At 66.4% G+C, this 22,043-nt stretch overlaps 8 protein-coding genes across 8 annotated transcripts in view; 5 read left to right on the forward strand and 3 right to left on the reverse strand.

Moving 5' to 3' along the window:
* Positions 1-190: 190 nt before the first annotated feature.
* PFL1_01367 (uncharacterized protein) lies at positions 191-1,717 on the forward strand (the record flags this gene model as incomplete). The annotated part of the gene is made up of 8 exons (XM_007878869.1): positions 191-343; positions 444-520; positions 608-860; positions 945-995; positions 1,090-1,096; positions 1,185-1,478; positions 1,574-1,595; positions 1,687-1,717. 8 exons carry the CDS (start codon positions 191-193, stop codon positions 1,715-1,717), a joined length of 888 nt encoding a protein of 295 aa, XP_007877060.1.
* A 438-nt stretch (positions 1,718-2,155) lies between these two features.
* Positions 2,156-4,242, forward strand: PFL1_01368 (uncharacterized protein; the record flags this gene model as incomplete). Its single annotated transcript, XM_007878870.1, has 4 exons — positions 2,156-2,583; positions 2,705-3,578; positions 3,696-3,813; positions 3,932-4,242. The coding sequence occupies 4 exons, from the start codon at positions 2,156-2,158 to the stop codon at positions 4,240-4,242; spliced, it is 1,731 nt and encodes a 576-aa protein (XP_007877061.1).
* Positions 4,243-4,273: 31 nt separating this feature from the next.
* On the reverse strand, positions 4,274-4,846 carry PFL1_01369 (uncharacterized protein; the record flags this gene model as incomplete). The annotated part of the gene is made up of 2 exons (XM_007878871.1): positions 4,274-4,323; positions 4,465-4,846. 2 exons carry the CDS (start codon positions 4,844-4,846, stop codon positions 4,274-4,276), a joined length of 432 nt encoding a protein of 143 aa, XP_007877062.1.
* Positions 4,847-5,906: 1,060 nt separating this feature from the next.
* Positions 5,907-7,490, forward strand: PFL1_01370 (uncharacterized protein; the record flags this gene model as incomplete). Its single annotated transcript, XM_007878872.1, has 4 exons — positions 5,907-5,977; positions 6,092-6,149; positions 6,275-6,330; positions 6,440-7,490. 4 exons carry the CDS (start codon positions 5,907-5,909, stop codon positions 7,488-7,490), a joined length of 1,236 nt encoding a protein of 411 aa, XP_007877063.1.
* An 862-nt stretch (positions 7,491-8,352) lies between these two features.
* PFL1_01371 (uncharacterized protein) lies at positions 8,353-9,791 on the reverse strand (the record flags this gene model as incomplete). Its single annotated transcript, XM_007878873.1, has 2 exons — positions 8,353-9,158; positions 9,275-9,791. 2 exons carry the CDS (start codon positions 9,789-9,791, stop codon positions 8,353-8,355), a joined length of 1,323 nt encoding a protein of 440 aa, XP_007877064.1.
* Positions 9,792-11,228: 1,437 nt separating this feature from the next.
* Positions 11,229-11,798, reverse strand: PFL1_01372 (uncharacterized protein; the record flags this gene model as incomplete). Its single annotated transcript, XM_007878874.1, has 1 exon — positions 11,229-11,798. The coding sequence occupies one exon, from the start codon at positions 11,796-11,798 to the stop codon at positions 11,229-11,231; it is 570 nt and encodes a 189-aa protein (XP_007877065.1).
* A 1,095-nt stretch (positions 11,799-12,893) lies between these two features.
* Positions 12,894-15,201, forward strand: PFL1_01373 (uncharacterized protein; the record flags this gene model as incomplete). The annotated part of the gene is made up of 3 exons (XM_007878875.1): positions 12,894-14,204; positions 14,320-14,710; positions 14,816-15,201. The coding sequence occupies 3 exons, from the start codon at positions 12,894-12,896 to the stop codon at positions 15,199-15,201; spliced, it is 2,088 nt and encodes a 695-aa protein (XP_007877066.1).
* A 3,252-nt stretch (positions 15,202-18,453) lies between these two features.
* PFL1_01374 (uncharacterized protein) overlaps positions 18,454-22,043 on the forward strand; it is a gene marked incomplete at both ends in the record, with an annotated part of 4,320 nt that continues 730 nt past the window's right edge. Inside the window, 2 exons of the mRNA XM_007878876.1 lie at positions 18,454-19,437; positions 19,527-21,889. Coding sequence (XP_007877067.1) covers positions 18,454-19,437; positions 19,527-21,889 — 3,347 coding nt within the window. The remainder of the gene's footprint in view (positions 19,438-19,526; positions 21,890-22,043) is intronic.

Here is a 22,043-nt window from a genome sequence, read left to right on the forward strand (position 1 = left end):
GAGCCTGCCTGGCTGGCGGGCCGCCCGCACGGGCCAGGCTTGGCAGGCCTGGACCCCTCCACATTTTGGGTTGGGTCAGAAGCCAAAGAGGCCATACCGAGCTCACCCCGCCTTCTTCCCTCCTACCGCCACCACCATCCTCACCGTCGTTGCCGTCGCCGCCCTCCTCTCCCTCTTAGCAGTCGACAGGATGACTACCGCATCGACAACAGGAACGCCGCGGACAGTCTACTGGTCCGACTACGACCTCGCATCCCCACCGCCGCGGACGAGCGACTCGTACGTACGCTTCGTCGTCCTGGCCGATACCCACTCGACCGAGCCGGCCCAGGTACCCGACGGCGTGAGTGCCAGATGACGGCCTGAAGCTCTCATAGGGGCAGGGGACCCGACTGAAACAAGTGACATCGGCTTATCTTACGCCCCCTGCCCGACATTGACAGGACGTTCTGCTCCATGCCGGCGACCTGACCGCGTTGGGCTCAGACGACGAGATGATCAAGCAGGTGCGATGGATCCAGTACGTGTCCCTGCTCCAACCCGGCTCCATCGCGCGTGGTCCTGTACGTCCTCCTCACAGCATTTTCCATGCATGCCTCGCCACCAGGACGCTGCCGCACGCCAAAAAGGTCATCATCGCGGGCAACCACGACTTCTCCGCGTGCTCCGAAATGTGGTACGAGACGCGGGGCAGGGACCTGCACGCCAGGTACGACTATCCGCCCTCGGACACGAGCAGGGTGCGGCAGCTGCTCGAGAACCTGCCGCCAGATGTCGTCTACCTCGACAACGACCAGGCGAGCTTCAACGTCGACCGGCAGGGCGTCAGCCACAAGACCTGGAAGGTGTGGGGGTCCCCGGTGAGCTCGGCCGCGGCCTCGATGCGAAGTCGTCGCCATGAGACGTGCTGACCCTGGCCTTGTGCTCCCTTCGAAATGCTGCAGTGGTCGCCCTACTTTGGCGGCTGGGCGTGGAACTACCGAGCCGGCGAAGAGGTGAGTCTGTGTGGTCGGCTCAGTTTGCCGCTCCAATGCGCCTCTGACCTGCTCCTCTTTCTCGCCACCTCGATGCCCTGCCCCATCCGTGCAGGCCAAGAGTGAGTCATGCCTGCCTGCTGTCTCCTCGCTCTCCTCGCTCCCGCCTGTGTTTGCCTGCTGACAGTACGGCCCGTCCACCCCCCGCAGAGGTGCACGCCGGCATCCCGCGCGACACCGACATCCTCCTCACCCACTCGCCTCCGCACGCCATCGGCGGGCTGGACAAGATCGACGACGGCACGAGTGTGGGCTGTGCCGAGCTGACGCGCAAGCTACTGCACGACAACGAGGTGCGCCCGCGCATCCACGCCTTTGGCCACATTCACGAGGCGAGGGGCGTCTACCACCACCGCTACGACCTCGGCGGCGGCGACGAGACCGTGTTTGTCAACGCGGCCATGGTCGAGTTCGAGTCGCAGAAGGGCGCCACTGTCGAGAAGTGTGAGTGTGACCTCAGGCAGGGAGATGGGAATCGCCGCCAAATGACGCTGACTGACTGGCCCCTGCGGCTTGCCTGCCTCCCCGCCCCCCTTCAGTCGTGTACCATATCGTCCACAAGTGAGTCGTCGAGCGTCGAGGTCGTGTATGCTCGCTACGTCGAAATTGTGCTGACGAGTGTCCGTTACTATCCCTGAACGGCGACTGGTAGGCCGGTCATTGTCGATGTCCTGGTCGAATGAAGGAGGAGGTGGCCGCGGCCATGGTGGTTGTGGTCGTCGAAGTCGAGGTCGAGGGCGAGCGTGGTCCAGGCCGAGGTCAACCTCGGGAGGCGGGCTTCAGAGGCCAGGGTCCCACGCCCCGCGTCGGTTCCGGCTCAGGCTGGGCCTGGCCTGGCCTGGCCCTGCCACCAGCTTGTGCAGCAAGAGTGGAAACTCCAACTTTTTCCTGGCGGCCGTGATGGGCCCCACCACTTTCGGAGAAAAAAAGTTTTGAGAAGACTCGCTGTGGACCCGCCGCTACGCTTGCTGCTGCTGCTGCTGCTGCTGTGCTGCTGTGCCGCTAATCACCATCACCACCACCATCACCATCTCTTCCATCGCCACCACCGTCGCCACCACTGCCTCCATCACTTCATCTCTCACGGGAACCGGGCCTTCCATATCCAAAGCCCGCCCGAAATGGACGCCAGCACCACCTCTGCGCCGCCCGGCGGGGCCGCGCCTGCAGTGACGACGGTGCCCATCACGCTGACGACGTCGCTCCACTCGCTGGCCATCCCCTCGGGCCCCTACATTGTGCCGACCGACTGGCGCCGCACGCACCTCTCGACGCTGGTCAACAAGCTGCTCCAGTCGACCAACGCCCTCGGCTTCGACGACCACGACCACGACGCCCAGCAGGATGCCGCCGCCCGCTCCATCCCCTTTGACTTTATCGTCGACGGCCAGCTGCTCCGCACCAGCCTGCACGAGTACCTCGAGTCCGTCGGCCTCACGAGCGAGTCGACGCTACAGATCGAATACGTCCGCAGCACCCTGCCCCCGACCTTTGTCAGCGCCTTTGAGCAGGACGACTGGGTCGCCAGCGTCGATGCCTCGGTGGACGGGTGAGTGTCGGCAGGTCGCTGCCCGAACGGCCGCGCTTCGTGTCGCAGGTGGACCGGTATCGCAAGGCTGACAAGATCCCTTCTGCTTGTTGCCGCTCTCTCCTCTCCTTGAACTCGGCAGCTCCTTCCTGACGTCGAGCTACGACGGCAGCGTCCGCGTCTTTGCCGCCAACAACGCATCCGACGCCCTCTACACCTTCTCGACCGTGCGGGTGGGATCCAACAACCCTTCGCTCACCGATGCGCGGTGGGTGCCCTCGGCCTCGTCGTCGTCGTCTGCCGCGGATCCGGCCTCTTCGAGCAAGTCGATCGTGACCGGAGGCATGGACGGCGTGGTGCGCATGTGGGACGTCGAGCTGCCCGCCGACCCGGCCCAAGCGGCGCTCGACGGCGCCTCGTCTGCACCATCGAGCAGCCGGCGGCCGCACAAGAAGTGGAACGGCGAGTACCACACGCAGCCCGTCTCGTCGCTCGACGTTACCGCGGGCAACTTTGCCGGCACGTCGCACATCATGTCGGCGGCGTGGGACGGCGCGTTGGCGCTGTGGGACGACGAGCTGGTCGAGTCGGCGGGAGGCGGCGCCGAGGCCGACTACTCGTCCGAGGAGGAGGTCGACCTGGATGCCATCGACGCCAATGGCGAGGGGGCCGACGACAACGATGACGACAACGACGACTCGCAGGATCCCGGCGCGCAGAGGCGGAAGCGGAGGAAGCTCAAGACGGGCGCAAAGAAGCAGGCGGCCACGCGCGACCGCCTGCGCAAGGAGCCCGTCATGGTCGTCTGGCACACGGCGCCCGCCACGTCGGTCGCGCTCACCCAGGGGCGCAACGCTACCAGCCTCGTGCCGGGCACCAACGCGAGGGTGTCCAAAGCCCTGTTTGCGAAACGGGCCGGGGGGTCAAAGGACCCCAACTCGGCGTGGAGCGCCGGCTGGGACGGCAGCCTCAAGAGCTGGGACTTTGGCATCGGCGGCGTCAACACGAGCACAAAGGTGGGTGACTGTGCCTCGCTCGTCGAAACTAGCAGCAGCAACGAAGGCTGACCGCTCGTCCGTCCGTCCGTCCGTCTGCCTGGCTCTTGTCCTTTCGTCCTCTTCCCCCCACTCCAGACGTCTGACAAGGTGATTCTGTGCATGGACCAGCTGGCGCCCCTGGCCGGCTCGGGCGCCGCAGTGCTGGCGACGGGCCACATGGATCGCAGCGCCGCCATCTGGGACACGAGGACCGGTGAGTGGAGCGAAGCTCGCCGAGCCCGCCTGCCTCATCGACGCTCTCGCACTGCCTGCTGACGGTCCCGATCTCCTCCTTCTCTCCTCGTCGCCCCTCTCCTGCCCCTCTCCTGCAGATGCGGTCCAGGTCGCGCTGCACCTGTCGCAGATCCACTCTGGGCCGGTGAGCGCGATCCGCGCGCACCCGACGTCGTCGCACCTCTTCAGCACGGCGTCGCACGACGGCACCGTCAAGCTGTGGGACAGCCGCAGCCCGAAACGCTCGCTGTTTTCGCTGGTGCGGCCCGCGTCCAAGGAGGCGCCGGCGCTGCTGCAGGACAAGGTGCTGGCGCTCGACTGGAGCCGCGATGGGCAGGTCATTGTCGCCGGTGGGCAGGACAAGCGCATCACCCTGCACCGCGGCAGCGGCATCGGGAGGGAGGATTGACGGGGCGCAGCAGCAGCTCGCGGCCCGGCGGCTACCAGTTGTTGACCTTGTGGAGCATGCCGACTTCCATGATGAACTTTCCTGCAGCAGAGCGAAAACGTGTGGCGCCACGGTCGAAAAGAAGGGGGCGGCAGGGCGACGTTCAGCAGCGTCACCCGCGCACGACATCGAGATGCTCGGCGCTGCTCTTGCGAGGAAGGCGGCAGACGGGCACACACTCACCCTCCTTGTACCTCTGGTCGGCCGAGGGGGTGCGGACGTACTTCCAACCGACGCTGGTGCCGCAGCCTCTGCAGAGGAGGTCGGCGACGGTATGGAGGCCCGTGAGGAACTGGCGCTGCTCGCGGCGGCCGAGGTCGGTGTTAATGGACGTGTTGAAGAGGTAGGCCTTGCCGTCGCGGCCGGTGAACTGCTTCGAGATGATCTCGTCCTGGAGCGCCAGGTGCGTGCCGCACTTTGCGCACACGTACAGCGGCACGTCGTCCGGCAGGTACTCGATTGGCGGATCCGTGGCGCACATTGGCGCCAGGCTCGCCGCGTACCAGGCCGCATCGCTGCTGCTAGCGTTGGCGGTGGTGGTGGCGGTGGTTGCAGTGTTGGACATGGTGCCGATATCGCGCATCGTGGGCTGCCTTTACATCGCGATGAGGGCAGGCTGGCGGGGACGATCACGCTGCGGCGGTAGCTGGCGAGCAAGGGCGAGATGGCCTAACTCCTGCTATCGGTAGCTGGACGAGCAGCGGCAATGCGGCCGGTCAGGTCAGGTCAGGTCAGGCGAGGCGAGGCCCGTCCGGGTTGCCGGCGCATGCGAGCGAAAGTGGACCCTGCATCTCGACTTTTGCCTGACCCAGCCCCCGATCCATATCTGGCTCGCCCGATCCGTTGCCCGCGGTGGCCAGCAGAGGCAGGCGGCGCGGGCGCGCGAAGAAGTCGATGGAACAAAACTCTGGCGGCCGCCTCGCCCCAGGTCGATGTCTCTGCGCCCACGCCCGCGCCCGCCCTTGGAAGTTTTTCGAGGGCTGGCTGGCGGGCGCGGGCGCTGGCGCTGGCCGGCCGCCCACGGAAATTTCTCGAGCCGCACAGAAGCAAGCAAGCAAGACGGCCAGCCCGGCTGTTCGGAAGGCCCCGGTGGCTTCCGCTGGCCTGCCTGGCTGGCCTGGCCAGGCTTGTCGCCCCCGCGCGTGTCGTGTGGCGGGCTGGCAGGCCGCTCCAGCACCTTCGAGCGACCCTACCCTGGTCTTGCTCAGCCCTTCGCCGGCCAGCCTGGCAGCCGGCTGCGTAAGGCCGCACGCCGTTTGTGCGTCGGCTTGCGGGTGATCAAGTCAAGTGCCAAAGCTCAAACGCTGGCTGGGGGCGTTCGACCCCCTTCGCACCCACGCACTTTCAATTTTTATGGCAGCTTGGCCTCCTCCGCCGCCGCCGCCCGGTCTCTCTGCCGTCCATCAAGCGCCGGTCACCACCAAGCTTAGCAACACCATCCCGACCCCATCGTCGCTCTCCCCCTTCACCTACCCAAAAGCGCACCCCCCCCCCCCGATCTCCTCGCAGCCTGCGCAGCGCATTCGTCCCTCTCACCCACTCATCGCACTCGGCGCTCCGGACTCTCCGTCAGCTTCGTCCGACCCCCCACGTCCCTTTGATCCCCCCCGCATACCCAGACCAAAATGGTCAAGGAGACCAAGTTCTACGACCTGCTCGGCGTCACTCCCGGCGCCAGCGATGCTGAGCTCAAGAAGTGAGTGTGGGCCTCCGCGCCTGTCGATGGCCGTCTGTGCTGCGGCGACCAGTGTATGATGTTCTGACCGAAGGTGTCTCTCCCTCTCCCTCCGTGTCCGCCTGGTGTCTTCAGGGCATACCGAAAGAAGGCGCTCCAGGCGCATCCCGACAAGGGCGGCGACCCCGAGGTGGTGAGTGTTCCGGCAATGGCCCGCTCGGCCATGCTGAGCCGAGCCGAGCCGGCCGGGTTGACAACGGCCAGTGGTAGGATGCTGACGCTCGTCTTTCCCGATTCGCTCTTCTCTCGGCCCGCCAGTTCAAGTCCATCACTGCCGCATACGAGGTCCTGTCCGACGCCGACAAGCGTGACCTGTAAGTGCGGTGTTGCTGCGGCGTTGCTGCGGCGGTCTGCGACGGTGCGACGGTGCGGCGATGCTGACCTGGCTCTGTGCTTCTACTCCCGCCACGCGGACCGACACAGGTACGACCGATTCGGAGAGGCCGGCCTCGAGGGAGGTGGAGGCATGGGCGGTGGCATGGACCCGCAGGACCTGTTTTCGCAGCTGTTCGGCGGCGGAGGTGGCGGCTTCTTTGGCGGCGGAGGTGGACGGCCGCGCGGCCCGAGAAAGGGCAAGGACCTCGTCCACCGCGTCAAGGTGTCGCTCGAGGAGCTCTACGCCGGCAAGGTGACCAAGCTGGCGCTGCAGAAGCACGTGCTGTGCAAGAAGTGCGACGGCCGCGGCGGCAAGGAGGGCGCCGTCAAGACGTGCAACGGCTGCAACGGCCAGGGCATCAAGGTGGTGCTGCGCCAGCTCGGCCCGATGGTCCAGCAGATGCAGCAGACGTGTCCCGACTGCCAGGGCGCCGGCGAGCAGATCAACCAGAAGGACAAGTGCAAGGAGTGCAACGGCAAGAAGATTACCCAGGAGCGCAAGGTGCTCGAGGTGCGGATCGACAAGGGCATGGAGGACGGCCAGCAGATCACGTTCAAGGAGGAGGCCGACCAGGCGCCCAACACGATCCCCGGCGACGTCGTCATCGTTATTGACGAGAAGCCCCACCCGCGCTTCAAGCGCAGGAAGAACGACCTCTTCATCGACGTCGAGGTCGACCTGCTGACGGCGCTGGCGGGCGGCAAGATTCTCATCGAGCACCTCGACGACCACGCACTCTCGGTCGAGATCCCCGCCGGCGAGGTCATCAAGCCCGGCTCGATCAAGGTGCTCCGTGGACAGGGCATGCCCTCGTACCGCCACCACGAGATGGGCGACCTCTACGTCAACCTCACCGTCGCCTTCCCGGACTCGCTGCCCGAGTCGAGCTTCGCGCTCCTCGAGCAGGCGCTGCCCGCGCGACGCGCGCTGCCCAAGACCAAGAAGGAGGTCGACGTCGAGGACGTCATCATGGACGAGGTCGACGAGCGCGAGGCACGGTCCGCCAAGACCAACGGCGGCGCCCACGGCATGCACGCTGGCGACGATGACGACGAGGACGGCGGCGCAGGCCCCCAGGTCCAGTGCGCCCAGTCCTAGACGCGGATACCGCACGCACGCACCCATCTGACGGTCAGAGAGGGCCCGCTCGTGCGACGTTGGCCAAGGCCTTTCTCACGCAAAAAGCGCCGTCCATCACCTCCTTCTCCGGCCTTCGCATTTCACTGAGAGGGCGCCTTTCCGGCACCTTCGACCGAACGCGCACCTCTGCTGTCGCGGACGCCGTCCCACTCGTACCCGCGCAGGCTGGCCTCGACCCTCGTCATCTGCCCGCTTTGTCGACACGGCGATGACGGCCGCCGCGCCTCTCTTCGCTACACTACCTACGACGCTTTCCCCCGGCATCCCCCTGTTTCCCTAGTCCGCTCAACCGCATGTCTCTTTCTCCGCGCCTTCGCACAACAACCTAGACCTCGACACGTTGCCCGGCGCCCGTACCAGTTGACGCTCGTTGAAATGTATATCCGGCATCCGTTTCCCTACCGCACGACGCTGCCGCATCAGCGCGACCCATCGGGGCTGCGCTGCGACCCCGCCGACGGTTCCGACGGCAGACGGCGCGGGCGAGACGCGGCGGTAAGTGCCGTCTACCTCGGAAGTCGGAAGACAGACCGAGCCGTGGTGCTCCACATTTTTTTTTTCATTATTCTTCATTCTTCTTCGACTTCGGCCCGAGCAGCTGCAGCCGCGACGGCGGGACGACGAAATGGCGATCTACGGGCGCAGCTCCACTCCGGCGGGATGCGGTTGCGCCAGTCGAGGTGAGTTTTGGTTTGGAAGAGACGGAAGAGGGAGCGAGGTGGCCGGGAGATGGTACAAATACATTGGAGCCGAGCGGAGCGGAGCGGGACGGGGCGAGGGATGCGGGCGGGGCGATGAGGTCGTCCAGTTTGAGGCGGGACTAGTTGGCGATGGGCGTGGCGACGGCGCTGCCGCCCCCGTTGGCGACGACATCAAACGTCTGGAGCGGCACGGCGTGGCCCTGCATCCGGAAGTCGGCGCCGAGCTTGCCGCCCGGGTGGTTGAAGGCAAACATGTCGCGGCCCAGGCCCTTTGCGCGGGTGATGGAAAAGGCCAGCGCATCGCCCATGGCCAGCGCCACCGTGGTGCTGCTGCTGGGCGCCGGCACCTCGTCCCACGCCTCGTCGGTCGACGGCCGCGCCATCCGCGTCGAGCGCCGCTTGCGCGACCCGCCAAACCGGCGCTGCGAGCAGCTGCACGGCAGCACGGGCGCCGACGTGACCGAGTCGGCCTCGGACGGCGTGCTGATGCCGCTACTGCTGGCGCTGCTTTCGCCCTCGCTCATCGAGCGCTCCAGCAACGCCGGCGCACCGACGTCGACGTCGCCTCGGTCGTCGCCGCTCCCGTTGTTGTCATCGTCGTCGTCGTCGTCGTCGTCGCCATCCTCGTGCTCATCGTCCGAGTCGTCGTCCTTGCCGGTGCCACAGTCGATCCAGGCGTCCGACGCCTTGACCAGCGGGCTCTCTCGTTTCCCCACCAACGCCACGATGGGGCACTTGCGCGCGTTGAGATGCGGCACCAGGGCGAGCAGCTCGGGCGAGGAGCCCGAGTGCGACAGTGCCAGCACCACATCGCGGTGCGGCGTCAGGAGGCCCAGGTCGCCGTGGAGCGCCTCGACTGGGTGAAGAAAAACGGAGGGTGTCCCGAGCGACAGGAAGGTGGCCGAGAGCTTCTTGGCGATGATGCCTGCGATGGCGGTAGCGGTCCGGAAGAGGGAGTCGACGATGAGGAGGGTCAGCGGCATGGTCCCACGGTTTCTGTTCGAGCGCATACGCGAGCCGGCTGCTGCCGCCGCTACTCACCACTCTTGCCCACGCCAGTCAGGACCACCTTGCCTCCGCGCTCGCCGTTGGTGGCACGGAGGACGAGCTTGACGGCCTCACGGAAGCCGTCCATTTGCGGGCCGAGCCTCGAGAGGCGCTTGGCCGCCATGGCGAGCGCCCTGGCCTCGCGCTGGACGATCTGGGTGCCAAAGAGGAGCGCCGAGTCGAGCTCCTCCTGCTCCCTCCGCTCGACCTCGAGCGCGTCGAGCTCGTCGTCTGCAGCGGCCTCTACGGCTCCGGGCGAGACCGACTTGGACGGGTGGCCGCCTATCGAGGGAATCTCGGAGCTGGCGTCGCTGATCGAGGTGCAGGCCGACGTCGAGGGCGAGCGCGAGGCCGAGTCGTCGAAGCTGAGCGAGAGCTTCGAGACGGCGGTGCTGCACGAGCTCGGGCTGAGGAGGCCCGAGGCGGCGGGGCTTACGCTGGCGCTGGTCGCGGCACTGTTGGCAGCGCCGCCAAGGGACGGCATGGGTTCGAAGTAGGGGTTGGACGACATGGCGCGGGTCGGTCGATCGGTCTTTTGGGCGGGCGTATGCGTGGCGGCGTTGTTCTGTGTCGCTATTCGTCTGTCGTGGGGCGTTCTCTGGCTGCGGCTCCTGCTGCGGCGGCTATCCAAGCGAGCAATCCGGTGAGTCTGGTGCAGGTGACGGTGACGGTGACGATGCGGGCTCCTCTGCGACAATCCTGTTGCTGGCAAATGCACTGGATCCCTGGGATGAACGGCTGGACGGCTGGATGCCACGGAGCGGCGACGAGGTGCGATGCTGGCCCGGTGGGTACGACTGCGGCCTGCCCTATCCGTGTGGAAGACGGCGGTTGGTGGGTCGCGGACGGGGGTGGTCAACGGTGGACGACGAGGTGGAAGTGTCGAGGGAAAGGAGGAAATGGACAGTGGAAGGACGAGATCGAGCTTTAAACAGGCTAGAGCTGCAGAGATGGGCTTAGGTGATGATGGGAGGCGAAGAAGAAGTGCGCCGGGGAGCGAGCAAAGGGCGACGGGCGGGGTGGAGATAGGGCCCCGGGACCACCCCTCGAGGCCGGCGAGCGGCGCCAGGCCCATACGTACGACGGCACGGCACGGCAGGCCAGGCGCCGGCTGCAGATCTACGCGGCCTTGCTTGCTTGCTTGCTTGCTTGCTTCCGTGGCCAAACGAAACCCAGACGCGCCCAAGCCATCGGGAGCAGCAAGCAGCACAGCCAAGCCAAGCCAAATCAAAGATGGCCAGACGCAGACCCCGAGATCCATCCAGGGCCCGGATCGACGGGGCAGCCCAGGCCAAGCAAGCAAGGTGGAGAAGCCAGCCAGACGGGCAGGCCAGGCAGCAATTCGCTCGAATCACGTAAGATGGCTGCGAGATCGCCTCAGCTCATCTCGTTGCCTGCCTCGCTGCTGCGCCCCTCATCTCATCCTCCTCCCCCACCTCGACCACCACAGCATCCTCCACAACAGGCGGGGGCCTGGCGGGCCTTTGCACGACCCCTTTTGCGCAGCCAGCCCAATCGACGGGCGGCAAGCACGGCAGACGGACTTTATTTGGAGGTAGGGATCCGGCGGAGGGTGTCGGTTGCTTTGCTTTGCGTTGCGCTGCGCTGCCCTGCGATGACCTGACCCACCTCGTCAAGCAGCGACGACGTGGGCACACCGTCCGACGGGTCGGTCCATCTCGACGACCGCCCAGCCAGCCAGCCAGCCAGCCATGCCAGCCAGCCATGCCAGCCTTGAGCGGCGCTCTGTCGTCCGTCGGTCGCAGCGGCCATCGCCCTCTGGAGCCGTTTTCGCTTGATCCAGCGCGGACCAGGCCGTATCGATTGGCTGCATCTGCCTTTTTCGGGCTCCCCTTCGACTCTGTGACTCTCCCCCACCCCGCTCCAGCCGCTGCAGCAGTCGAAAAGCGCGCATCTGATAACCGGTGCCTCTTCTCGAGTCCTTGCCTTAGCTCGAAGGCGCCGCCGGAGGAGCACGCAAGCCTGCTTCCGCCTCAACCTGCCTGTTCGACCGGATCGCAACAAAGCAGACCGCAAAGCAGGGACTTCGCACGGCCTGAATCCATCTGCCTATGTAGACATCTGCCAAACCGTCGCACCGACGGCGTCGCTGCATTTCTGTCAAGCAGCGGGCGCACGGTCGCAGGTGCCGATGGCAACCACGTGCAGCGTACAGAGCATGGGGCCCAAGGCTGGCAGGCAGGCAGGGCGCCGGGCGGGCCGAGGCTGCCAAAGGCACGTTCCGATCCCGGCCACGGCTGTCGCCCCAATCGCCCTCGAAGCAGCTGAGCAAAGCCGCCATGCTGGCCTGCTTGGGGCGGCCCAAATTCAAGGCAGGCCAGGCCAGTCCCGATCGGGGTCCCGCAAGACGAGAATCGGGCTGGCTCTCTTTAGACCCTTTATCGGCAGGCATCGGGCAGCCGGCTAGAAGGCGCCGCTGGCTTGCGTCATGATGGTCTGGCAGCCCCGCCCGTTCCGTTCGGCCTGAACCCGAATCCAGCGCCCGCGACCGCGACATGATCGTTGCCCCGGCAAGGCCGTGGAGTCGGGCTTGACCTTCAGCTCGGCCTCGTCGTTCAGGCTGTTTGCGAGGACGGATGGTGTATGCTTCAGGCCAAAGAGCAAGCAGGCTTCTACCGGGCCGGCTCGCGCATACGACGGCGGGTTTTGCTCGCGCGCGCGACCAAAGAAACTTAAAGGGTCTGGCGATCTCGAGGCGGGCAGGGTGATGCAACCCTGGGCCAGCTTTGCTTTAATTTATTTGCTTGCTTGGTTCCTGGCGGCATGGCCAGGCCTGCCAAGCACCCCAGCCTCGTCTTCGTCGCCGTTGACGGCCTCTCGCTGCAGCCGACCCTTTCGAGCGAGCGAGCCGGCGGGAAGGGATGAAGGAGGGTGATGGAAGAGGCCCATCGGACTTAGATCCGAAAGAATCAGGCCGGCACACACCGAAGCAGGCTGGATCGAGCACAAGCACGCGTACGAGGCGCTGGAGAGGCATCGACGGAGCGGGCGGGCCGCATGCCGGCAACCTCGAGTCGCAGCGGCTTCGTTGCGTGACAGGCGATGCCGGCGCGTCACCAGGCTAAGGCCCCAGCTCGAGCGCTGAGCAAGCAAGTTTGCGCTGTCGTCCCCGCGGCGACACCTCGACTTTGGCGCTGGCTTGCTTGCTTGCTCTATCTCCGCCTGCTTCTCTCTCTGTCTCGGCTTCTCCCTCCACACACGCGCTCGGGCTCGCCGACAAGCGGCTAAAGCTCGCGGCCACCTTCAGACCCAAGATGCCGTGCGTGCGTCATGGAACGCTCCCGGCCCACCGTCGCTGCTGGGCAGGCTGACCACTCCCGCGCTCGTCTGCGGCCAGACGAGCAAGTTTCTCCGACCTTGCCTGGCTTGTTCCCGAACCAACGCTCGCTCGCTCCCTCTCTGGCTCGGATGGCCCGCTTCTTCGTTTCGATAAAAGGGCCAAGCAGGTCGTCGTTGGCCTCCCGCTAAGGCCTTCCAGCCCCCGACCAAGACCCCTCCGTTTGCCGCCACGATATCTAGCAACGGCGCCTTGCCTCCCCTCCGCCCCCTCGACGCCTCCTCCGTCCGTTTGCGGGCCAACGACAGCGCGACCATGTCAGCGGCAACCCAGCACGCGCACGACGACGCGGAGCCGTCGGCCGGCATCGGCCAGAGGGCGCTCCATGAGCTCGTCAAGCTCCTCGTCGGACATACGCCAAAGGGAGGCCACAACACGCATCTGCGCCGCGACGACGACGATAACGAAAAGCAGCGCACCCAAGATCAGCATCGTCCTCGGGCGCAGCGCACCGAGCTCGACGAGGAGATCGAGGAGAACCGCAAGCGCACGGCGCGCTTCGGCGGAGACGACCCGCTGGACCCCGAAGAGGAGCGCCGCTACGTCGAGGAGCGCATGGCCAGGCACCACGGCCAGCGGCCCCTCTCGACCCACTCGCAGCCCCAGAGCGGTTCCTCGTCCGGCCAGAGCACCGTCGTCGGCAACGTTGACGAAGACGATGCCGGCCGAAAGCAAAAGGATGAGGGGCATCAGCCTCAGCCGCGGCGGAGCGGCAGCCACTCGAGCGCAGGCGACCACGGCGGCGACGGCGACAATGACGACAGCGAAAAGACGACGCCCGACCCCAACGAGGTCGGCTGGAACGGCCCCGACGACCCCGAGAACCCGCAAAACTGGTCCCAGAAGCTCAAGTGGACCTACACGGTGCTGGGCGCCATCCTCACCATCAACGTCACGTTCGCCTCGTCGGCGCCCTCGTCGACGTCGCAGCAGCTCGCGCAGGAGTTCCAGATCGGCACCGTGACGGCGACGCTCATCACGTCGCTCTTCCTGGCCGGCTACGTGCTCGGCCCCATCCTCTGGTCGACCACGTCGGAGCTCTTTGGTCGCAAGCTCATCTTCAGCTTCTCGATGCTCGTCTACACCCTCTTCATCCTCGGCCAGTCGCTCGCAAAGAACCCAGAGACGCTCTTCATCACCCGCTTCCTCAGCGGCGTCTTTGCCAGCGCACCACTCACAAACGCCGGCGGCCTCATCGCCGACCTCTGGGACCCTGTCGGACGCGGCTTCGCCATGTCCGTCTTTTCGGCCTCGGTCTTTATCGGGCCCGTTCTCGGGCCCATCGTCGGCGGCTTCGTCACCCAATCCTACCTCCAATGGAGATGGGTGTTCCACTTGATGATGATCTTCGCGGCCGCCGTGTGGATCATGACGGTGCTTTTCCTGCCTGAGACGTTTGCGCCGGTGCTCCTGGTGCGCAAGGCGAAAAGGTTGCGGCGCCTCGACCCGGTCAAGAACAAGGATCTGTACGCGCCGCACGAGCGGACCGACTGGTCGGTCAAGGGTGTCCTCCACCGCACCCTCTACCGCCCCTTCGAGATCCTGGCCCTGGAGCCCATGCTCGTGGTGAGTTGACGCGGCCAGACCAGAGCAGCGATGGCCTGAGCTCATCACTTGCTGACTTCTTGCTCTTGCCACCTTCCGCGCCCCGCCGTGCCCGCGCCGCTGCCCACCGCGACAGGCCGTCACCATCTACCTCTCCGTCATCTACGGCCTGCTTTACGCGCTCTTCGAGGCCGTCCCCGTCATCTTTGCCGACCTGCGAGGCTTCAACCTGGGCGAGTCGGGCCTGATTTTCATCGCGGTCGGCGCTGGCACCACGATTGGCGCCGTCATCAACGTGCTTTTGCAGCTCAAGTACATTCCGCTGGTGCCCTTCTGGAAGGGGTCGCCGCCGCCCGAGGAGAGGCTGATTGGCTCCATGGTGGCCGGGCCCATTCTCGTCGTCGGCTGCTTCTGGCTCGGCTGGACGGGCAACTACCCGGCCGTGCCGTGGTACGTCCCGGCGCTGTCGCTCGTCTTTATCGGCATGTCGTTCACGCTGGTGTTTATCTCGCTGCTGTCGTTCATCGGTGAGTGCCGTATACGAGATGCAGACTGACCGAGCCTCGCGTGGCTATGCTGATCTCCCTCTGCCCTCCTGACGCCCTTGTTTGCCTCCCCCGCGACGCCCGCAGTCGACTGCTATCTCATGTACGCCGCATCGGCCCTGGCCGCCAACACGATCGTCCGATCGGCCGTGGGTGCGGGCATGCCGCTCGTCACGCGTCAATTCTTCACCAACGTCGGCGTCGGATGGGCGAGCAGCATCGTTGGCTTTGTCGGCGTCGCCCTCACGCCGGTGCCGTTCATCTTCTACTTCTACGGCAGCCGGATCCGCGGCTGGAGCCGGTTCGCGCCCGCCCTCGACCTTAAGGTGCGCAAGCAGCTCGAGAAGGAGGGCAAGTTGCCAAAGGACTCACTGCGCTCCTGGAAAAAGGAGGCCCTCAGCGGCCTGCCGCAGGCCAAGGAGGAGCTCAAGCGCAGCAGAGAGGAGCGCGAGTCGGGCGGCCAGGCTGCCTGATCCCCAGCGTGGGCCCGAGACCACCGCTCGCCACCACCGCCCGCGCCACTTTGACGACATCTGCCTATTAATCGACGATAGTTCGCGTCGAGGCCACCCGGCGCGACAAGCCATGACCAAACCCAACGATACCAAAACGCCCCGCCACCTGGCCCCTCGATCCGCATCTCCTCGTGGCGCCACGCTACGATGACGGCGATCCATCGCAGTCTCTTTCGTGTTTCATTTGTATTTCTCTTGATCAAGCGCTGTAGCATGCCAGTCCCCGCCAATCAACTCTATAGGACGCAACTTACTACTCGTCTGTATTCTCGACGGCGGCGGGCCGACTCTCCGGAAGAGATCCTGCCCCGCCCGAATCGGTTGACCCGATCCGATCCGATCTGGTCGAAGGCAGGGTCGGGCCTCGGGTAGCTTGGCCGACGTCGGAGCTCCGGTTCTGCGGCCAGCCATGCAGGCAAACAAGCAAGCAAGCTGAGCAGCAGCAAGCAGCGACCGCATATGCATGTGGGTCGGTACCTGCCTGTCTGCCTAGCCTGCCTCTCTGACCACCCGCGCCGGTTGGTTTGCCAAGCCAGCTCGCGCATGCATGCGCCAAAAGGCTCCGCGTCGATGCGCCACCTCTTGACACCATCCGCACCTCGCTCGAGCTTCGGAGACCCCGTCGCCGCTCGTCCAGCGCCGTTCGGCCACCTCGAATCGAATACGGGGACGCCCAGGCGGGACAGGGCCAGGTTCGAGATGTTGACAACGGGCGGGGCTGAATCTGTGGGCGCCGGCGGCACCAGGCGAGGCAGGCCAAGTCAGAGCGGGGCGCGCGCGGGCTGACGTGTCTCGTCGAACGGCCTCAGCGCTGGCTGGGCTGGCCGTCGTCGAGCGCACCGTCATCTGTAGCACGCATGCATGCGAGCGAGGGGAGCATGCGGTCCATCCGCGCGTCCCGGCCTGCCTGGCCGACCGCTGCTTCTTGCTCGCAGAACCAGGCTGGGCCAGCGCGGCTTGGTGGGTTCGATATGATGTCGCCTCGGCACTCGGCAGCCTGAAAGGGGGTCGGGCCCTGTTTGCCAAGCAAGCTGCTTGCTTCGGCGGCGTTCTCACCGGCCTTCCTGCCCGCTCTTCTGGCCTGCCTGCCTCTTGGCTTCTTTCTCGAGCGACGAGCGCCGTGCATAGCCGTCCGGCCGAGCGGCCGAGATCGCCATCGTCGTGCCGCGTTCCATCGCCTCCGCCGCTCCTCGAGCTGAAAAACGAAGCAAGCAAGGTTGAGGTCGAACTAATCTCGAGCGGCCACGCCTGGCTGGCTGGACGCAACAGCGTGGAGAGGCCTGCCGGGTTTCCGCGCTCGGCGAATTTGCCAGGTGCCCTCCGCCAAAATGAGCTACGGATCGACGGAAAGGGGCCGACGTACGCGGCTGGTGCCCACCTCGGCCTCGCAGCTGGACGTCCTACGTACCGCTGCAGACGTGGCGCAAGCAAGGTCAGCCCGGCCTGCCTGCCCTCGACCTGCCTGCCTGCCCTGGACCCGCCTGCCACCCAACGAGCGTGCGCAGGCAGCGTTGTCCAAGGAACAGCAGGCCAGGCAGGCTGGGCGTCCGCTACGCCCTCGCCAGCCGTCGACGACTATATGCCCTGCCTGCCTCCCGCCGGTCAACGGAGGGCGCGCGTCCCGGCGGCGGCGTCGCTGCTGCCATACACCCGTGCTGTAGCATGGCTACGCTGCGTCCTCCACCTCTCGTTGTCGTCTCGCGGCGCGATCTCGTCGTCGAGGAGCGATGGGTGGGGCCTCCAGCCCTGCCCTGCCTGCCTTGATTGCCGGGCACGCTAGCTGCTGCTGCTGGTCGGCCTACCCGGATGATGCTCGCTGAGTTGAGTTTTTTTTTTCTTGGCCCCGCGGGCCCTGCAGCGGCAGGGCTGGGCAGGGCTGGGCAAGGCAGGGCGTGCTTCGGCATGGTGGCAGGCAGCCCCGCGCGGAAGCGTAGGTCAGGCAGGCTAGGCCAGGAGACCAGAGGCCCGGGTGGCAGGCGCTGTACGGTGGCCGAGGTGGTCGGCATCGCCTGGGCTGCCTGCCTCGGCCTCATCCAGCTCGGCCTGGCTATCGGTGCCTGCCTGCTTGCCGCCCATGCACCTTCGCTCCACCACCTCGCCCGCCGACCGTTCGGCCTCACCACCTTCCTTGCGCTGCGCCAGAGAGCAAGAATGGACCGATAGCGCGGTCACCTTGCCGCCACCATCATCCTGCCCATCCTTGCCTCCAGCCGTTCCTCTCGCTGCCTCGGCGTCTTTTCATCTCTCGCCTTGTGGTGGTCTCTCTCATCGAATCTCTGCCGCAAGCATCATCGGCCGCCGCCGCCGCCGCCGCCGCCGCCGACGACGACGACGACACCGCCAACGACACCGCCGGCACAGCCACCGGATCACTGCCGTCCCCGTCAACCGCGCCTCCCTTCATCGCTCCATCACCTCGTCGCCCTCCTACCGGCCCTCGCTCCTCGGCGACGCCCAGTGCTTTGGTTGCTATTCCTGTAGCAACGCCAAGGATCGTCATCCCGACAATCGTCCCGTCCCTTCGCATCACACCGCATCTCGCCTCGCCTTGTCTCGGGTCACGCCGTCCATCGTTCCTGTCTCGTGACTCTTCCTAGACGTTCCTTCCATCGACCTTCTCCGGCCTCGACGTCTGCAGACGGCCTAGCATACTCGTCGCCCTCGCCTCTTGCGGCTGTCGACGTCTCCGCTCGGCCTCCCGCGCCACTGGACCGCATAAAGGCGTTCGAGCGCACTCGTCTGGCATCTGCCCCCTCTCGAACCCATCCTCTCCTTACCGTCTAGCCTTCCCGACACCTGCCTCGCTCGCCGACGCCACCGCTCTCTACGCATTCCCCGCCTCTCGTTTGGATCGTGACCTTCTCTTGCACCAGCCGGATCTCTTTTCTTGCTCAAAGGCGCCGGCCGCGGCCGCCGCATACACCTCACACGACCGGACCCTGGGCTCTCCCGCCACGGACACTTCGATTCCTGTCCCTTCTTTGTCCCTCTGCATCCAGCCAGAGAGCACGTCTCGAGCACCCTCACTTCGATGCTGAACCCACCCGCCGCCGCCGCATAGTCCCCGCCACCGCGCCGGTCCCCTATTCCCACCCCTTTCCGCCTGATCACTCTCCTCGGCATACAGCGGCCCTTCACACGCCCCTCGCCCGCCAAGCCCTCTCTCCTCCCGACTGCCGCGGGCCTGACCGTCCTCATCTGCCCCTCGCCATGTCGGGCGCCTACTCGCCGGGCCTCACAGCCTCCGAGAGGAAGAATGCGCCGTGCTCGGGCGGCTGCTTCTCGTACGACCAGATCAAGTACCAGTACCTCTCGGGCTACTTCAATGCCCACATGCTGCCCAAGCCCTCGTACCGCTACGTCTACCTGCTCTGGTTCGTCGTCGTCTTTGTCAGCCTCGTCTTGGGCCTCGCCCACTGGCTCAACGTCGGCGAGCGGAGTTACATTGGCGCCGTCTGGAAAAAGTGGGCCACCAAGAACCGCGTCTACAAGGTCGGCAAGCGCGTCGACGTCCACGGCAACCCGCTCTCCAAGACGCACAGCGGCGCGGCGCCCGGCGGCAACGCCTACCCTCCAAGAGGCGCCGCCGAGCTGCGCAGCGGCGTGCGGCCCGGGCCGCCGCGGCAGCGCAAGATGTTCTCGTTTCCGAGCTTCGGCCGTCTGGTCCTCCTCTTTTTCTTCCTGGCGGTGCCCATCTGCCTGACGCTGATCGGCGCCGACTTCATCGGCCCCAACGCGAGCCTGTTCGACCTGCGGGAGAGCTGGCCCAAGCGGATCCCGACGACGACCGTCGGCCTGTCGAGGCGCACCGTCCTCCAGACGCTGCAGAAGCGGGTCCAGTGGGGCGCCGGCGACTACCCCGCCGTCACGACGGTGCCCCCGACCATCACGCTGCCCTACCGTACGTGGTGGACCATTGGCGACCGGACGGGCGACATCACCAGCGCCCTCGTGCCCGTCGTCGTCATCATGGCGCTCAAGCAGGTCCCCTTTGCGCTATTCTCGCTGCGCATCTTTGGCGGCTACGCCTTCGACCGCCTCTCGTTCCTGCACAAGTGGGGCGGCAGGATCATCTGGCTGTTCGCCACGGCCCACCTCGTCACCTGGACGGTCCAGCTCAACAAAGATCAGCGGCTCGGCGACCCAGTGTGGAGCTTCGTCTTTATGTGGGAAAAATTCCGATGGGGCTGGGTGGTGAGTGGACGTGGGCACGGCGGTCGTCATCTTTGTCCCCGGACGGCCTGCTGACCTGTCTTCGGTCCCCTTCTGGCGCTCGCCTGCAGTCGTACGGCTTCCTCACGGCCATGATGGCCCTGTCGATCGGACACATCCGCGTGCGCTTCTACGAGTTCTTCTACATCGCCCACGTCGTCACCGTCGTCGGCTTCATGGTCGCCGCCGTGCTCCACCACCCGCCGCTCGGTCAGTGGATCTACATCCCGCTCGCCTGGTGGGCTGCCGACCGGCTGTCGCGCCTGCTCAAGATCGCATGGGTCAACGGTCTCGGCTTCGCTGGCCGCAAGCCTCAGTTTGCCCTCACCCCCTCGGACACCGTGACTGGCCACGCGGAAAAGGACCTCGCCAGCCTCGCCTATGCCGAGTCGTCTCGCGGCCACGGCACGATGCCGAGCTCGTCGTCGTCGCACAAGCCTCGCAACTTCAGCGTGCCAGAGTCGTCGCAATCGCACTCGCACTCGCACTCACACTCGCATTCGCACTCGCTCTTCGGCTCCGACAGGGTGCCGCTGTCCGCGGCGGATGCGTACGTCAGCCCGTCCGGGACCCCGCCAGACGAGGGCGGCATCGCGCTCGATGGCCAGGACCCGTCGCGGGGCCACCCGGACACCGCCTACGCCGCGGGCGTCGAGCGCAGGGCGACAAAGTGGAGCGCGCGGTACGACCCCGTGCACGATCTGATCTCGGACTATGCGTCCCGGCGAGGGTCGGACAGCGAGCACGTCAGGTACCAGCTCGAGGATACGGGCGCTGCCAGCTTGCCCGCCGCCGATTCCCAGCAACGCGGACAGCAGCCGCGTCCGGCCGCCAGGAGGGTGCCGTCGACGTCCTGCTTTGACAGCAGCACCTTCGCGCATTCGTCGTACCCCTCGCAGCAGTCGAGCTTGGCGGGCGGGTCGCGCTCCTCCAAGCCCCGCCCCGCCATGTCGGCGGACGTGGCCGCCGTGATTCGTCCCGGCTACGCATTCGTCCAGCTGCTGCCGGGAAAGACGCTGCGCCTGACGCTGCGCACGCCCAACCAGATGTCCTGGAGGCCCGGGCAGTGGGTCTATCTCAACCTGCCGGGCGTGCGCTGGTTCGAGTCGCATCCCTTTACCATCGCGTCGGCGCACGACGCCGAGTTCCCCGTCTCGACCGAGTTCACCGACGTCGACGAGGAAAAGGGCCTCTCGCGGCCTTCGCAGAAGGTCAAGGGAGAGGAGCGCACCATCGTGCTGCTCGTGCGCGTGCGGAGGGGCTTTACGTCGCATCTCTGGAACCACGTCGTCAAGCGCCGGCAGCAGCAGATCGAGGCCGCCGCCGACGCGCAGCCGGGCGCGGCCTTTGGCGGCTTCGAGAGCTCGCTGCTGCCCGCGATGGCCATCGGCAAGGGAACCACGGGCGTCCACATGCGCGCCATCATCGACGGGCCCTATGGATCCGCCAAGCGCACCGAGTGGGGCATCCACTCGAGCGTCGTCATCGTCTGCGGCGGCTCCGGCGTCAGCTTCGGCATGTCGGCGCTCGAGCACCTGTGCGCCTGCATCGTCGGCGCCGAACGGCTGGGCAAAAGGGGCAAGGGAGGCAAGAACTTCCTCGTCCAGCGCATCCGCTTTGTGTGGATCCTGCGCGAGTTCGCGCACCTGCAGTGGGTCGCCGCCCCGCTGCGCCGCTGCATCGAGATGCTCGCGCCCGAGCAGCTGCGTGTCGAGCTCTACGTCACCCACTACCACGACCAGAGCGCCATCGCCGCGCAGCCGCAATACTATCCCGGTGCCGACTTTGCACCGCCCAGCGCCCCCTTTGGCCACGACACCGGGCGGCACAGCTACATGTCGTCCAACGACGGGCCGCTCAACGGGCCGCCGCCGCCGGCTGCGCGCTTCACCGAGGGCAACGAGCAGGATGAGTTCGACGTCACCGCCTACGACCTCACCCACTTTGACGGTGAGGACGAGAGCGCACCCACGGCGGCCGAGATGGAGATGAGCAAGCGCATTCGCAGCGAGGGCAAGCTGCGGCGAGCCCAGACGAGGAAGGCCACGATGAAAAAGAAGGGTGGGCGCGGGCTCAAGGGGCTCGTGTCGCGCCGCTTCTCGAACGACACCAACAAGATGCTCTCGACGCCCGAAAAGGCGTCGACCCCCCTGCCGGGCAGCGACTCCGAGGGCCCGCCGCGGCGCTCCCGGCGCAACTCGTCGTCCGAGCGCGACCTGGGCGAGCGGAGGGACTCGGAGCCGTTTGCGCACTCGCGCCACAACTCGCTGGGCCTCGACATGGCCGCCGGTGCCGGTCACGGGACCCCTCCGAGGCCGACCAACGTTTCGCGCCGCAGCAGCTCGTTTTCGCAGCTTCCGCGGCCGGCCTTCCTCGACCTGCCGCCGCCGGCCGGCCCCTACTCGGCACACGCGTCGCAGGCGCCGACGCCCGGGTCGATGAGCCCCTTTTTCTCGCCGGATCCGACGGCGATGCCGTCGCACTACTTCCAGCCGCAGCATCACCACCACCACCAGCCGCCCCGTCCGCGGCGCGGCAGCATGCCGAGCGGCTCGGCCTCGCCCTACCTGCAGCGCGGCCGCGACACG

This window comes from Pseudozyma flocculosa (assembly GCF_000417875.1).
Source record: "Pseudozyma flocculosa PF-1 unplaced genomic scaffold scaffold00003, whole genome shotgun sequence".
NCBI lineage: Eukaryota > Fungi > Basidiomycota > Ustilaginomycetes > Ustilaginales > Ustilaginaceae > Pseudozyma > Pseudozyma flocculosa.